Source organism: Microtus oregoni, unplaced genomic scaffold (genome assembly GCF_018167655.1).
Source record: "Microtus oregoni isolate MIOR12 unplaced genomic scaffold, Mior012 000219F_ref0000284, whole genome shotgun sequence".
Lineage (NCBI taxonomy): Eukaryota > Metazoa > Chordata > Mammalia > Rodentia > Cricetidae > Microtus > Microtus oregoni.
The window spans coordinates 203,485-219,050 of NW_024544887.1; the positions used below are offsets into that span (position 1 = coordinate 203,485).

The 15,566-nt window shown below is 35.6% G+C and overlaps 1 protein-coding gene across 1 annotated transcript in view; it reads left to right on the forward strand.

The window, feature by feature from the left end:
- Nucleotides 1-15,566, forward strand: part of LOC121445593 (bromodomain and WD repeat-containing protein 3) — a gene marked incomplete at its 3' end in the record, with an annotated part of 85,672 nt that overhangs the window by 33,382 nt on the left and 36,724 nt on the right. The window contains exons 7-11 of the mRNA XM_041647740.1: nucleotides 5,463-5,623; nucleotides 6,866-7,087; nucleotides 11,775-11,875; nucleotides 12,354-12,424; nucleotides 13,928-14,028. Coding sequence (XP_041503674.1) covers nucleotides 5,463-5,623; nucleotides 6,866-7,087; nucleotides 11,775-11,875; nucleotides 12,354-12,424; nucleotides 13,928-14,028 — 656 coding nt within the window. The remainder of the gene's footprint in view (nucleotides 1-5,462; nucleotides 5,624-6,865; nucleotides 7,088-11,774; nucleotides 11,876-12,353; nucleotides 12,425-13,927; nucleotides 14,029-15,566) is intronic.

Consider the following 15,566-nt stretch of genomic DNA (forward strand, 5'->3'; position numbering starts at 1 on the left):
TGGCTCGTGTGAGTGATGCTGAAGTTAACGTGGCAGTTCCGAGATTTCTTACATGCATCATTTCTTTCAGATTAATTACTAGAAATAAGATTGTTTGATTATATGTCACTTCATTTCGTTTTTGCAGAATCTCTGTGCTATTCTGGAAAGTGATTATAATTTACATACTCACTCTTAGCATGTGCTCTTAACTTTTATCCCGGTGTGTTTTCATGAGGTGTATCAGTCAAGGGATAATATTCTGGAATCAGCGCTTTTTTTTTTTAATGTGTGGATTTTGGGAGTTGAATTCAGGGCCTCAAGCTTGGCAGTGAGCACCTTTAACTACAGCCCTGAACTTGTTTTCTCATTGCTACTTTTTTACGTCTTCATTTAAGAAATGTCTTTTCAGGTTCATTGCCCATTTTTAGAGTTTTGTTGCTAAGTTCTTTGAATTCCTTGTAATCCTGTGTAATTTGGATACTAGCATTTTATCAGACATATGATTTGAACATTCTTTCTCTTAATCTGTGGGTGATGTCTTCATTCTTTTGTTTTCTGTGCTACAGACGTTTTTAGTTTGAAATCTCATTTGTTCTTCATTTTTGTTGTATATGTCTGGAGTGTTGTGCAAAGTACTTTTTAGTAGCTTTATAGTTTGGGGGCTTACATATAAGTCTTTGATCCATGTTGAGTTGATTTTTGTATGCCTTTTATATGTGAATATTCTGTTTTCTCAATAGCATTTAATGATGTTTTTGTCCTTTTCCTGTTTATGCTTTGAATAATTATTTTGTGTAAATTTATTTTATTTTTAAATCTTTATTATTGGGCATTCTATTCTTTTGCATTGATCATTATGTTCTTTGTCTGCTAGTCCCATGTTGTTTTGTTTATAGTAGCTTTATAATGTATTTTATAATCAGATAATATGATGCTTTATGCTTTGTTCTTTCTGATCTAAAGTCCTTTGACTGCTCAGAAATTTTGTAGTTCCATTTGTATTTAGAATTATTTTCTACTTCAATGAAAAATATCATTGGAATATTGATAGTGATTGACTTGACTCTATAAAAACTACTTTGGATTTTATGGTCATTTTTGTCATCAAGTGGTTGACTGCATAAACAGGATTCAACTTTATACTGCATACAGATGAATCACTATACCTCTAATGAGATATGTAGCCAAAAAATATATTATGTTCAAATGGAAGTCTAAATAGAAATAGGAGTAACTGCATATGTTCAACAAAACAGAATTTAAATTACAAGTTCCAGGAAGAGAAAAAGGAATGCAGTCCCACTAAAAATATTGTATAAAATATTCAGTTTATATATGTAAAGTGTATCCAAAACAAATTATTTTTTTGTTAAGCTTATGTCTCATCCCCAGGATATCTCATAATTTATATGCAAGTAATTCAACCCCCAAATCTGCAATTGTAAACATTTATTTTTCTAAGCATTTTTGTATAAGGAATATTCCATCTGTACATGGAGGAATCATACCAACCTTGCCATATGCTACAAATGAGGTCCAGAGAACAGATTATGGCAATACATGTGGATACAACAACTTATTACACCTCAGTGAACTGCAAAACTAAGACTAACGTAACCCTAAATTTGTTAGAAGAAAGGAAATAATGAATTCTAGAAATACACAAATAACGACTACAAAAACAATAGAAAAGATCAAGTTAGTAGTCATGGCTCATGCCAGTAAGTTTTCTATTCCTTGATGATTCATCCATGTATAGTGTATAAAATCATGCAGTTTTGGCAGTCTGCCCTCCCAAGTCCCTCTCCTATTTTCATACTTTGCTCTGCGTTTTGACTTCTGTTTTGTTTGTCATGTGCTGAGGCTAATTAGGGTTACTTCCATGAGCATGAAAAATGTGTTATGCCTAGACTACTGAAGAAAATAACTGCCTCTCCCCTTGTAACCTTTAACTGCCAATAGCTCCTCAGGGAGGGGTAGGATCTCATGAGTCTCTCTCCATCTGTGGTAGAATGTTCGTGGGCCAAGTCCTAGGCAAGTTAAAAGTTAATGTCTGAAAAGATATGGCCAAAGCCTTAGTTGGACTAATTTTAAAAAGGGAAATATTCAAAGTGGAGATGAGAGTAATTAAAACTTGTAACATAGAAGTACAAAATTCCTAAGATACATCAACAAATTGGATAGTCTACACTCCAGCAAACAACTATGTAGCAAAAATTAGATAAGTCTAAAAGAAACAAAAATTTCTCAAAACATACAACCTATAAAAAAATCTATCAAGAGTCTGCTTTGTGGTGGTGCATGCCTTTAATGCCAGCACTCAAGAGGCAGTGGCAGATGAATCTCCAAGTTTGAGGCCATCCTGGTCTACAGAGCAAGTTCCAGGACAGCCAGGGGCTACACAGCAAAACCCTGCTTTGAAAAAAACAACAACATCAAAAACAAAATTAATCATAAAGGAACAGCACATCTAAGCAAAATTATACCAAGAGACTTAATATATAAAAACCTCTTAATAACTTCATTGCTGAGTTCTATCAGACTGTTAGAGAGGGACTAATTTAATTTCTTGTCGAACCTCTGAAAATTGAAGGGGGTAATGCTTCCAATCACCTTATTAGTCCACCATTATCTTGATAATAATATCAAAGCCATTGTCAGTATCCCTAATGGGGATACTGACACAAAATGTTAGTAGCTACTAATTCAGCACGCTGAAATATCATAAAACATTATCAAGTCTAATTTATTTCCATGATTCAAGAATGTATCATTACAGGCTATTTAATGACCGTACAGCAATTGATAAAATGAAGGAGAAAATATTGGACACTTTCTTTTCTAAGAATACAGAAAAGAATTTGACAAAATTTGCCATCCATTGGTGATAAGATTACTAATAAGTATGAAAAATACATACCCCAGTGTAGTAAAGCCGTATACTTCAAGCCCACAGCTAACGTACTCTTCAGTGATGAGTGTGGTTTTTCATCTAGGATCAGGAACTAACCAAGGATGCCTTTCCTATCTACTGGGTTAATACTGGATATTCTTTCCAAATCAATTGGAAAAAGAAAAAAAGGATATAACAATCTAATTATGAAAGAAAAATGACATATTTGTTGATGACATAATGTTATACAGAGAAACCCCAAAAGACTGCACCAAAAAGCATTTGAAACTGATTGTAATTTCAGTCAAGTTTTCAGGCTAAAAAAGCACCACATGAAAATCTGTGGTGTTTCTGTGCCCTAATGATGAACTAGTTGAAAGAGAAATTGTGAAAAACAATCCCATTTACAGTATTAAGTAATAGAATATATATACATAAACTTAACTAAGAAAATGAGAGTTCGCTATGATTAAAAACTGCACCACTTGCCAGGCGGTGGTGGCGCAAGCCTGTAATCCCTGCACTCTGGGACAGAGGCAGGCGAATCTCTGAGTTTGAGACCAGCTTGATCTACAGAATGAGCTCCAGGACAGGCTCCAAAACGGAGAAACCCTGTTTCAATCCCCCCCCCCAAACAACATCAACAACAACAACAAACCACCCCAAAACAAAAACATCAAAAACAAATCTGCGACACTGATGCTCTAATCAAAGACCGAATAAATAGATGGAAAGATACCTGTGCTCATTGCTTAGAATCTTTTTTCTAGCTCTACGTGTTCCTCAAAGTTTTTTATTTTTATTTTTTATTTCTTCCCACTCCTAGTGATTTGTTACTTGTTTTTATCTTGCAAGAAAGGATTTTTCAATGATGGATTTTTCTCCCACCCCCAAATCGTATGAAGAACTGTTGGGAGCTATTTTTGTTGCCATGCTCGGTGCTGGTAATGCTGTTATTTTAATTTTTTAATTGATTTTATTGAGCTATATATTTTTCTCTGCTCCGCTCCCTACCACTTCCCTCCCTTTCAACCCTCTGCCATGGTCCCCATGCTCCCAATTTACTCAGGAGATCTTGTCTTTTTCTACTTCCCATGTAGATTAGATCCATGCATGTCTCTCTTAGGGTCCTCATTGTTATCTAGGAAGAACTGAACTCTTGCCTTAAGTTTGCTGTGCTTAAAGATAGAATTGTTCCTATTTGTACCACACAGTTTTTACAGGGTGCTAAGATGCCCTTTTGCCTCAGGGTGACTTTGAATATAACAGAGAGTCTATCTCATGATTAAAATACATGTGACTATAGAGGGGTTCCCAGGTGTCCATGGAGATGTCCCCAGCTAGTTCCTTGGGCAGCTGAGGAGAGGGAGCCTGAAATGACCCTATCCTATAGCCATACTGATGAATATCTTGCATATCACCATAGAACCTTCATCTGGTGATGGATGGAGATAGAGACAGAGACCCACACTGGAGCACTGGACTGAGCTCCCAAGGTCCAAATGAGGAGCAGAAGGAGGGAGAACATGAGCAAGGAAGTCAGGACCACGAGGGGTGCACCCACCTACTGAGATGGTGGAGCTGATCTATTGGGAGCTCACCAAGGCTAGCTGGACTGGGACTGAAAAAGCATGGGATCAAACTGGACTTTCTGAACATGGTGGACAATGAGGGCTGCTGAGAAGCCAAGGACAATGGCACTGGGTTTTTGATTCTACTGCATGTACTGGCTTTGTGGGAGCCTAGTCTGTTTTGATGCTCACCTTCCTAGACCTGGATGGAGGGGGGAGGACCTTGGACTTTCCACAGGGCAGGGAACCCTGACTGCTCTTTGGGCTGGAGAGGGAGGGGGAGGGGAGGGGGGGAGAGGAGGGAAATGGGAGGCGGGGAGGAGGCGGAAATTTTTAATAAAAAATTAAAAAATAAAATAAATAAAATACATGTGGGTTACTTAATATTTTCAGTTTGTAAGACAAAATTGGAAAGACTTCACAAGAAAAATAGGTTGTAAATCCTTACATTAAAAGCAAGATCTCTGTTTTAGAAGTGAGCAGAATCTAGGTGGTATTTGTTGAATTGTTCAGGTTATGTTAGAATCTTGGAAATCTTTTAAATTACACATATTTTTATTATTATTTTGTGTGTATGTTTATGTGTATGAGAGAGATAAAGCCTCAAAAATTTATTGATAATAAACTAGTAGAAGAAACTCTATAGTTATAATCCAAAAGGTGAGAATTGATGGACCATCCTAAAAGAGATTTTCTTTTCTTTATATCTTATTTATTTATTTCTTCATTTATCCATTTATATATTGTGTAGTATCATAGAAAGAAAAAGATAAGGTGCTTGATAAGCTACAGAAAGCCAAGTAGAGTATCAGACTCCCGAGGCCTAACAGAGTAGTATTGTTAATACTATTGAGTTTAGGAGATAATGAAATACATAACGGGAATTTAGACCTTATCATTGTAGAATTGGTATGGCAGGTGGGCCCTATTTTGTCTTATTTTAATAACATAATTTTATAAAATAAGTTTTACTTTTAGATTTTAAGATGCATTCCCCTATTTCATTTTATTTGCAGTGAATATCACCTCAGCCAGGCAATTAACCGGATGTAGTCGCTTCAGCCATGTGTTCCCCTCATCTGCTTACCAGCATATTAAGATGCATAAGAGAATCCTGGGGCACTTATCTTCTGTCTACTGTGTAGCATTTGATCGAAGCGGGAGGCGAATCTTTACAGTGAGTTAAAAATTTATGATATGTTAAGCCTTAATTTAGACAAAAAAAATTTATGATATGTAACATTATGTACTTACAACTGAAGCAAGACTCCATGCCATATATTGTATTGTATTGTATAAGTAATTCTATTTAGACTTACTAATGTAAGAAAAGTTGTGTTGAAATTGTAAATAATTTCTTATTTTATATAAATGAAGGGTGAGCTATGATACCCACTATCTTTTGGGGAAATTTATTTAAAAAAATTGTCTTCAGAAGTCTATATAAATTCAAGATAGTTAATTTTTGTGAAACAGGTAAACTCTGTTTAATTCTATTTAACAGGCATTTATTTAAAAGGCCTTTTACTTGTGTAATTGCTGCAAGTTTGGTTTTAATAATTATATCACCTTCAAGATTAAATAGTTGAACTATAATGAGGATTAAACTTACATTATATATTTCTTTGATTTTAGTGTTGCTTATTTTTAAAAACTTATTTTTAAGTTTTACTAAGTCATGTTCTTTGCTTTTAAGTAAAAATTATAACATAATAATATGTCTAAAAATATTGATCTAATTGCTTCATTACTGTTAACATAGAACTGAGAGAAGTAGCAGAATTTCAGATGTTTATTTATATCCTACAGCAAAGGAAATGCTTTATATTTTGAGAAATTATAACTCCGTATATTGTATGACAGACTCTCCTGCTGATGACTTATGTCTCTAACTATGATGATATAATAATGGTGCATGTCATTTTTAATAAATAGGTAATTACTTCCTGTATTAGAATAGAATTCATTTTACTATATTTAAAACTCATTTGGAATTTTCAAAGGGAAGTGCATCATAAAGATTTTTACTAGGGATTATTAATGCCCTTGGCTTTCCAGAAAAACCAATGTAGATTATGAACATAAATTTTGAAATATTTGCAGAAAAAAATTATTAAGCCAATTAAGCCAAAGACTTCTAGGCACATAGAAAGAAACAATGGCTGAAATGCTTAATAACTAATCACTTAAGTATATGCTTAAAATATTTAAAATGCTTTTAGGGTTATTAGTTTTGAAGACTTTGTCACAGATGCCACTGTTAGTTTGAACAATACTTAGTTCTATCATTTAGGCAATGTTTATATTTGCTACTGGGTCCACATATTTTTCCTTAGTAAAATGTTTGCTTTGTAATGTTGCTTTCCTTCTGGCAAGTTTCTGTTTCATTATAAATCTTCTGTCTTTTGTGTTACTGTAGGGTTCAGATGACTGCTTGGTGAAAATCTGGGCTACAGATGATGGACGCCTCCTTGCTACACTGCGAGGGCACTCTGCTGAAATCTCTGACATGGCCGTTAACTATGAAAATACTCTCATTGCTGCAGGCAGCTGCGATAAAGTTGTGAGAGTATGGTGTCTTCGAACTTGCGCACCAGTTGCTGTCCTTCAGGGACATTCAGCTTCTATTACTTCCATACAGGTGAGAACAATGATATGATCTCTGACATATTCATAAATCCGAGGATTTTTCATTTGTATTATGAATATATTATATATTACATGATAGATATTATGTGGATAATAGCAGAAAGAAGGACAACAGAAAAATGCTTATAGAGCTTTGCTTCTCATCTGCAGAGAAATATTTTTATTTTCCTTTTTATATAAACCTGTGTCTTTAGAAATCAATTTAAAAAAGCAAAATGGAGCTGGTTCTTCAAATCCAGCATGAGACAACATGTTTATTATCTTATGTGTATACGTGAAGAGGGGATTATACTTGTAAATGCCTGCCTGTCCACTAGTGAATACCTGTCAATCAGGGTCTAAGCAGGTTCTAACACGAGTATTGTCATACTCTGTTAATATTTAATTCAAGATCTATGCCAGATTTAATATGTGTAGTTTTTATATTATAAAGTTTTAATACTACGAAGAAACCTTTTTATTTTTAGTTCCAGTGGGTTTTTTTTGCTTCCATGTGTTACTTGATATAAAATATGTTATTCATACAATACTTTGACCAGATGTTGGTAGTGTGAGTGAGTCCTTGATATCTCAAAAGCTGCTGTGCTTAACAACACTAAGCTGAAGTTTTACCATTCTGTTTTTGTCGAGAGAAACCAAAGAATTTAAACTTTTACATGTAGATAATAGTTTTGTGCGAGGCCTTTACTTACATTTCTTGTGTGCTTTTAAAGTAACATGTCACTTACTTGTAGGGACCTAGCAGAAAGTGCACTTCTGTATTCTGATTAATTGAGATTATTATGTGGATTATTTTAAGATCATGCAGGCGTGCGCACGTGCACGCACGCACACGCACGCGCACGCACGCACACGCACGCACACGCACACACACACACACACACACACACACACGTATCCTTGGACTTTAAAATTTCTTACACCTACCCTTAATGATATATTTGACATTGATTTAACTGATAACTCAAATATCCTCATCTTGGCCCCATCTCATAGCTATGGCTTTACCTTTCAACTGTGTTCTTAGAATCATTGCATGAACGTCTCAAACTCAAAATTGAATTCTTTTTCCTCCCTAAAATTTAATCCCACTGTAGCTTCTTCCCTCATCTGTTTAGTAAATTTTTGCCACAAATAAAATACCTGAAGCATTTTTTGCAAAGTAAGGAGGGTTTATTTAGCTCACAGTATCAGATATCAAATTGCAATGACTAAATTCAAGCTCTGCGGCTACCTCTTGTCTCTATGAATCCACATTCTAAATAATAAAGGGAGAAGTATGCTTGGAATAAAAACAATGAATCATGGTGGAGGCATGTGTGCATAAAAGCTTAAATCACTCTGCAGGAAGTCCCATAAACACATTGGAGGTAGATATGATCCCTTTAAGGCATACCCTCAATAATCTCTGGATTTCCCCTGATGTCCTTACTCAGAAAGGTCCCATCATCTTTAATAACCTACTTTGTAGACCAACCCTTTCATATGTGGACCTTTGTGGTGATGTACAGCATCCTTATAGTATCATCCAAACATGGTGATTTCATGATCTTAATTAATGTTTATCTTCTTCCTGTTCTCTTTATCGAATCTGTCACCCAATCATTTTGTTTTGCTCTTCAAAATATACTCAGAGTCTGGAACATTCTCATGAATTACATCTGAATATGCAGCTTAAAGCCACTAATATCTCTGGCCCTAGATTATTGAAACAGGCTTCTCATCGATCTTCCTGCTCTGAAGTCTCCCTTTTCCTAGTTTAGACTCTCCCTGGTAACTAGATGATTGTAAACTAGAGTATGTCACGTCACTAGTACTCAGGAGCTGGCTAGCTTCTGTTCTGCAGGTGAGAGGCAGCAGGACTCGATAAGCTCTGGGCTTATGCAGTCTCAGCCTCTAGGCTTCCCTTGCCCTCATCTACTGTTACCTGCTTTTCATTTTCACTCTGTTTTAGCTGCTGGTAAATTCCTCTCTTCTCCTTTTATTCCCTTCTTTTTGTTTCCTCCTCCTCTTCATTCTTCTCCTTTTCCTCTTCTTATTCCTTACTCTTCCTTCTGTCTCAGCCTCTCACATACTTATGCCAGGGTAAAATTCCTGGTTTTTGTTCCTACTATTTTGTATCTCTGGAGCAGTCTTCCCTAAACACTCACATAATTTGTCCCTTCACTTTGTAAGTACTCTATGCAGATCTTCTCAAGAAGACCATCTCTGACTTACCATTTTATTAGTCTATAACAGTCTGTGTCTTCTTGCTGTGTAGTAATAGGGGCAGCGGGGCTGCGTCCCCAACACCCCAGCCGCCTGCTCGGCTAGCTTATGCCCGAAATAATTACACAGAATCTGTATTCATTTAATCACTGCTTGGCCCATTTTCTTCTAGGCTAATTCTCACATATTAATTTAGCCCATTTCTAATCATCTGTGTGTAGCACCCCAAGGTGCGCTTACCGGGGAGATTCTATCCTATGTCCATCCTGGGTCGGAGCTTCATCCCGGGAGCAGGGCATGGCGTCTCTCTCGGGCATCTGCTCCAGAGAGGAGAGCTGTCGAGACTGACCTCACTTCCTCTTCCTCCCAGTGTCCTGTTCTGCCTACTCCACCCACCTAAGGGATGGCCTATCAAAATGGGCCAAGGCAGTTTGTTTATTACCAATGACCTTCCTCCATCATTTCCCTTTTTTCTGTTTAAACAAAAAGGAAAGGCTTTAACTTTAACATAGCAAAATTACATATAACAAAACAGTTATCAAGTAAAAGTTATAATAATCTTTATCATAACTAAGGAAAACTATAACTATAACTAACTATTCTTAACTCCATCAAAGACTCCAGAAAGATACAATACTACCTAAGCAAACAAGAAAAAAAGCAACTTTTAAAACTCTAGAAATGACAGAGACATCTCGCTGCCTGGACAGTCACCCAAAGTTCCTCTGTACCGTTGGGGCATCCATCTTCAGCCTTCAGGCCCATGGTATCCAGCAGACATTTCCATAAAGCAGGAAAATTCAAAGTCAGTTCAGTCACTATCTGTTGTGTCCTGCAGAATGTCTCGCAGACTCTTTCAAAATGAATCAGGAACCCCGAAAGATCATCTAACCTTAGGCAAGTTCAGTAGTCCTCTCTCTGCGGGTTCTCTGTGTCCAGTGTATGCAATAGTCCAGGCAAGAGCAGTTTCTTGCCCAAATGGCTATCAAACTCCATAAGGTGCCTCTTCGATGCCCATTTTCCTCTTGAAGTACATTGGTGCTGCCAGGAGCAGAGTGTCTCATTGTCATGAAAAGTCCTCAGTTATTAAAACATTAAATGTCCTATTCTGTAATCTTTGAAAGACATGAAGAATGTCTATCTAAAATATATCTCTATATATCTAGAAAATCTAACATGACTAAAAGCTTTACTATTATCAATGATTATCCATTAACAACCTATATTTCTTAATTATACAGTACATATTTAAATGAACTACACAATCACAATACCTTAATCAAAATCAGAAACACTTATACATATAACAAAATTGACCGTAAATCTCTATCAATAAAGCAAAATCTATACTAATGCAAATTATTCATACCTATATCATATCCCCCTTTAAATGTGAAAGAACGTTTATAAACCATATTTGTGAACATGGACGCAGTTTTTTCTCTTTTGAGGAGATATAAAATACCAAGAATCAGAGTCTGAGAAGTATACTATTATAAAGACTCTCTCCCTCCCTTTTGAGTGCTGGGATTGAAGGTGTGCACCCCACTGCCCAGCACAAATGATTTAAATTTTCAAAAGACAAAATCAACTAGGTATGGCGGCATGCACCTGTAATCCCAGCATTCTTTAGACAGAGGCAAGCAAAGGGCCAGCCAGTCTACACAGTGAGATAGAAAACAGCTAGGGTTACACAGCAAAATTTTATCTCAAAAAAAAAACTATAGTTCCTATGAACATATATTTTCTACACTTGTGGTTTAACTTAGTAATGTGCTTCTGAATTTATTTTTCCTTAAAATATCTTAAAGCCTTATTTTAAATTATTTAGAACAGTAGTAAGTACTGAAATATTTTATGTCAGTTTCAATTTTGACTTTTACTTTTAAGATTTTAGTTTTAGTTTTATTATGTGTGTATGAGCAGGAGGAAGGGCGCTGTGTGTATGTGTAGAGTGCCTGTGGAGGCCAGAGGAAGGCTTTGGATCCTCTGGAGCTGGAGTTTTAAGAGGTTGTGAAGCACCCAGTGTGGGTGCTGAGAACTAAAACCAGGTCCTCTGGAAGAGCCACAAGCATTAACTACTAAGCCATTAATTAGCTCTCTAGCCCCTCAGTTAATGTTTTCTGTGGGTTTGGGTGTTTAAAAGTGTCCATTTATCTAGGGAATGTAAGCAACAAAAATTCTGATACTGAAATTCTCTTGTGTGTATGTGTTTTTTGCGTGTGCATGTAGGTTTCAGGCATGCATGTGCTACAGCACATGTGTGAAGGGCAGAGCAACTTGCAGGAGTCGGTTCTCTCCACCCACTGTCTGGACCCTGTGACTCAAACTCAGAACCTCAGGCATTTACTCACTCAGCCATATCTCACTGCACTGATGCTGAAATTCTTAAGTGTTTTATTTATATGTTATATTTGTACAAAAATAGTCTGAGCAGGAAAACTTTGTATTTGGTTTGAATTCTTTTTCAGTTTTGTCCATCAACTAAAGGCACAACTAGATACCTCACTTCGACTGGTGCTGATGGAACAATATGTTTCTGGCAATGGCATGTAAAAACAATGAAGTTTAGGTAAGTAGAAATATATTTTAGGAAATTTTTGAAAAATCAATTTGCATATCTTCATTCTTTGATGATACGATAATAGTTGAAGTATTGAAGTATGTACATGTAAATACACTCCCAGTGTGTATTTATATCCATATTTATTTTTATGTTTAGAGATTTTAGAATATTTTTTATAAAGTCAGTATTGAGGCTATGAAATTCATATGGAAAAGTGTGGTATGACGTATTTGAACATTTTGTAATAATAGCATTAAATAAAAGCAATATGTTTGTAAAACTATTGTCAACATCTGATGTTATAAATTATATTTATGAGGTTTAAAAACTTTTAGCTGAAACTATGATAATAGTCATTGTTGACTTCTTTGCTTTAGCTCTTAAAAGTAATACTGATATTGAGTAGATCAATATTCACCAGTGTGCTGAGATTTTTGTCCATTAGATGAGCCTGATAGAATTAAAACATTTCCTTTATTCTTAGGGATCGCCCAGTAAAATTTACTGAGAGATCCAGACCTGGAGTTCAGATATCTTGTTCATCTTTCAGTTCTGGTATGTATCAAAATTTAATGCTTTGATTACTCAAAATCATCCATGTATAAAAGATTGATTTAAATTTTTTTTGTGCCGGGCGGTGGTGGCGCACGCCTTTAACCCCAGCATTTGGGAGGCAGAGGCAGGCGGATCTCTGTGAGTTCGAGGCCAGTCTGGTCTACAAGTGCCAGGACAGGCTCCAAAGCTACAGAGAAACCCTGTCTCAAAAAAAAACAAAACAAAAAAAAAATCTAAAAAAAATAAAAAAAATAAATAAATTTTTTTTGTGAAGAGAAAAAATGTGTGCTTGAAAGTTAACCATACCAATGTTGTAAACCATCTGTTATATGCCACATGAACCTGTTTGATTAATAGCACCTAGTAATAACTTTTCTTAATTTAATTTAATTTAATTTATTTTTTATATAATGCTGGTTTTATTTGGCAAAGAATAAACAGTCACTAGCTCAAATATCCATTAACCAGAAGTTCCTAACTTTACAGAATGTGTACAGAATTGTGGCTTCATATATAAGATGCAAGATAATTGTAAGAAATATTCTTTGAGTTTTGGCATAGTATTTCTATATAAAATATAGTTATTCTTAAACAGCTTTTACTTATTGCTTTTAATCAATAAGCCTATGTTTCTCTATAATTGGTAAGTTTTCTTAGGTGAAAAATATATTTGTTTTACATAGTCTCTCTTTTTATCTCTTTCTCTGTCTTTGTCTCTTATGGCAATGAGAATTGGACCTAGGGCTTTGAATGTGCTAGGCAAGCCCTCAGACATTGAACTATATCCACAATTCTCTACTTTTTCACTTTTATTTATTCACTTTTAACTTTTTAAACCTTAAGGTCTTTTTTTTTTTCTTCCCTGAGACGCTGTCCTGGAACTCACTTTGTAGACCAGGATGGCATGAAACTCATATAGATCTGCCTGTCTCTGTCTCCCAAGTACTGGGATTAAAGGCATGTGCCATCACACCCAGCCAGAGGTCTTTAATTTTTAACATTTATTCTTTTATTGTGTGTGTGTGTGCCTGCACGTGTACTTCCTGACACATCTGGTTAGGTCTGAGTGCAGCATTTGGGAGTTAGTTTTCTCCCTCTACCTTGTGGGTTTTGAGGATTGAACTTTGATCCATAGGGCTTGTCAGCACACACCTTAATGCACTGAGCTGTCTCATTGGCTTTTACTTTCTTATTTGAATGCAAGATCTCACTTAATTGCCGAGGCTGGTCTTGAAGTCACACTGAAGCCCTAGCCAACTTTTAGCTTATGGTCTTTCTGCCTTAGCCTCCCTAGTAGCAGAATTATAGTTGTGTTAATTGATACAACTCTCCTGTTTTTCTTGAATTGTATTTCCTTTTCTTTGAAATATTAGCATGACATCAGTATTTATAAGACAGTTTTATGTTTCTTGAATGCTTATTACTAATACAAGGTGAAGAATTAAATTGATCTAAAAGGAGCTCCTTGGTACTATGTGTTTTGTTTTGTTTTGAATCTTCTAGGTGGTATGTTCATTACAACAGGTAGCACTGACCATGTTATTAGAATATACTATTTGGGTTCTGAGATACCAGAGAAAATTGCAGAATTAGAATCACATACGGTAAGAGCAAAATAAGAAACTTAATTTTTTATCTCCCTCTCTTGTCTTTTCTGATCTGTATCATACTTTAGTGTAGATGAATATTAAAACCTTTAACTTAAGATGTCTGTTTTTTTCTTCATGGTTTTTCATAACAGCGTTTCTCTGTGTAACAGCCCTTCCTGTCTTGGAACTCGCTTTGTAGACCAGGCTGGCCTAAAACTCAGAAATCTGCCTGCCTCTGCTTCCCAAGTACTGGGATTAAAGGTGTGCACCACCACCACCCAGCAAGATGTCTCTTCAGTAATGAGAATAAATGTGAATTTTCGAATGAATAATTTTGTCCATAAGATGAGCTGTATTTGACTGTACATAAAATGTTCACATACTTAAAAGACATTTTAAGTATATTCATATGAATATACTTGTTGCTCTGTATGTTTTTCACAGTATCATCAAAGGCTCAGTTGAATCTAATCTTCCTTAGCAATAGCAGTCCTCATTTATTTTTGTTATTAATATTTTATTTAACATACAAAGAAATCAGCTTCAATATATCATTTTCATACATGGATCTTGTACTTTGTTCTTATTAAAACCCATGTCTATACCTCCCTTCCTCTCTTTTCATTTAATTTTACATATATTCCATTACCCACTCTTATTCCTTCTCATCCACTTAAATGTCTTTCTCCTCTCTCACAGTCTTCTTTCTACTTTCATATCATGCACATCCAAACATATATGTGTTTAGATTCCATGTATCAGAGAAAATACATTTGACAGTCTATGCCTGGTTTGTTTAGCTAAACACAGTTATCTCCAGTTACATCCAATTTCCTACAAATGTTAAGATTTCGTTCTGTTTTATGCATAGACAGAATCACATTATATATGTGTATCACCTTTTCTTTATCCATTCATCTGTTGGTGGACATGTAGGATAGTTCCACTTACTAGTTACCAAGAGTAATGCACAATGGACATGAATATTCAAGTATGTCTGTGGTAGGTGGATTTAGAGTCATTTATATGAATGTATAAGAGTAATATACATGGCTTATATTGTAGTATTACTTTTGAAATTTTCATGAAATGTCTATACTGGTTTTCATAGTGCCTATAACACTATACATTCCCATCGGCAGCATAGGGGTTCCTTTTTCTTCATATCCTGGCCATCATTTTTGTAGTTTGTTTGTTTTCTGAAGTGAGATGGAATCCTAATGCAGCTTGAGTCTGCATGTCCCTGATGGATAAGAATGTCGGGTACCTTTTCAAATATTTATTGATCATTTGCATGTCTTCCTTTGAGAACTGTACAGTTTTAGACATACCAAATCCTACTTGCGCTCACCTTTCTGCTTCATATTCCAGATGCTAAATGTTGGAAGTTTATTTCAATTTTGCCCGAGAAAATCTTAGAAATATTCAAAAATCTCATTCTGACACCAATAAGTGTAAGAAATCCATTTGAGCTAAGCATGAGAAGGCAGTTCCTCTGCACTGTGTAGACAAGCAGTGGGAGAGGAGAGAATATGTGTGTAGGAAAAAATGAA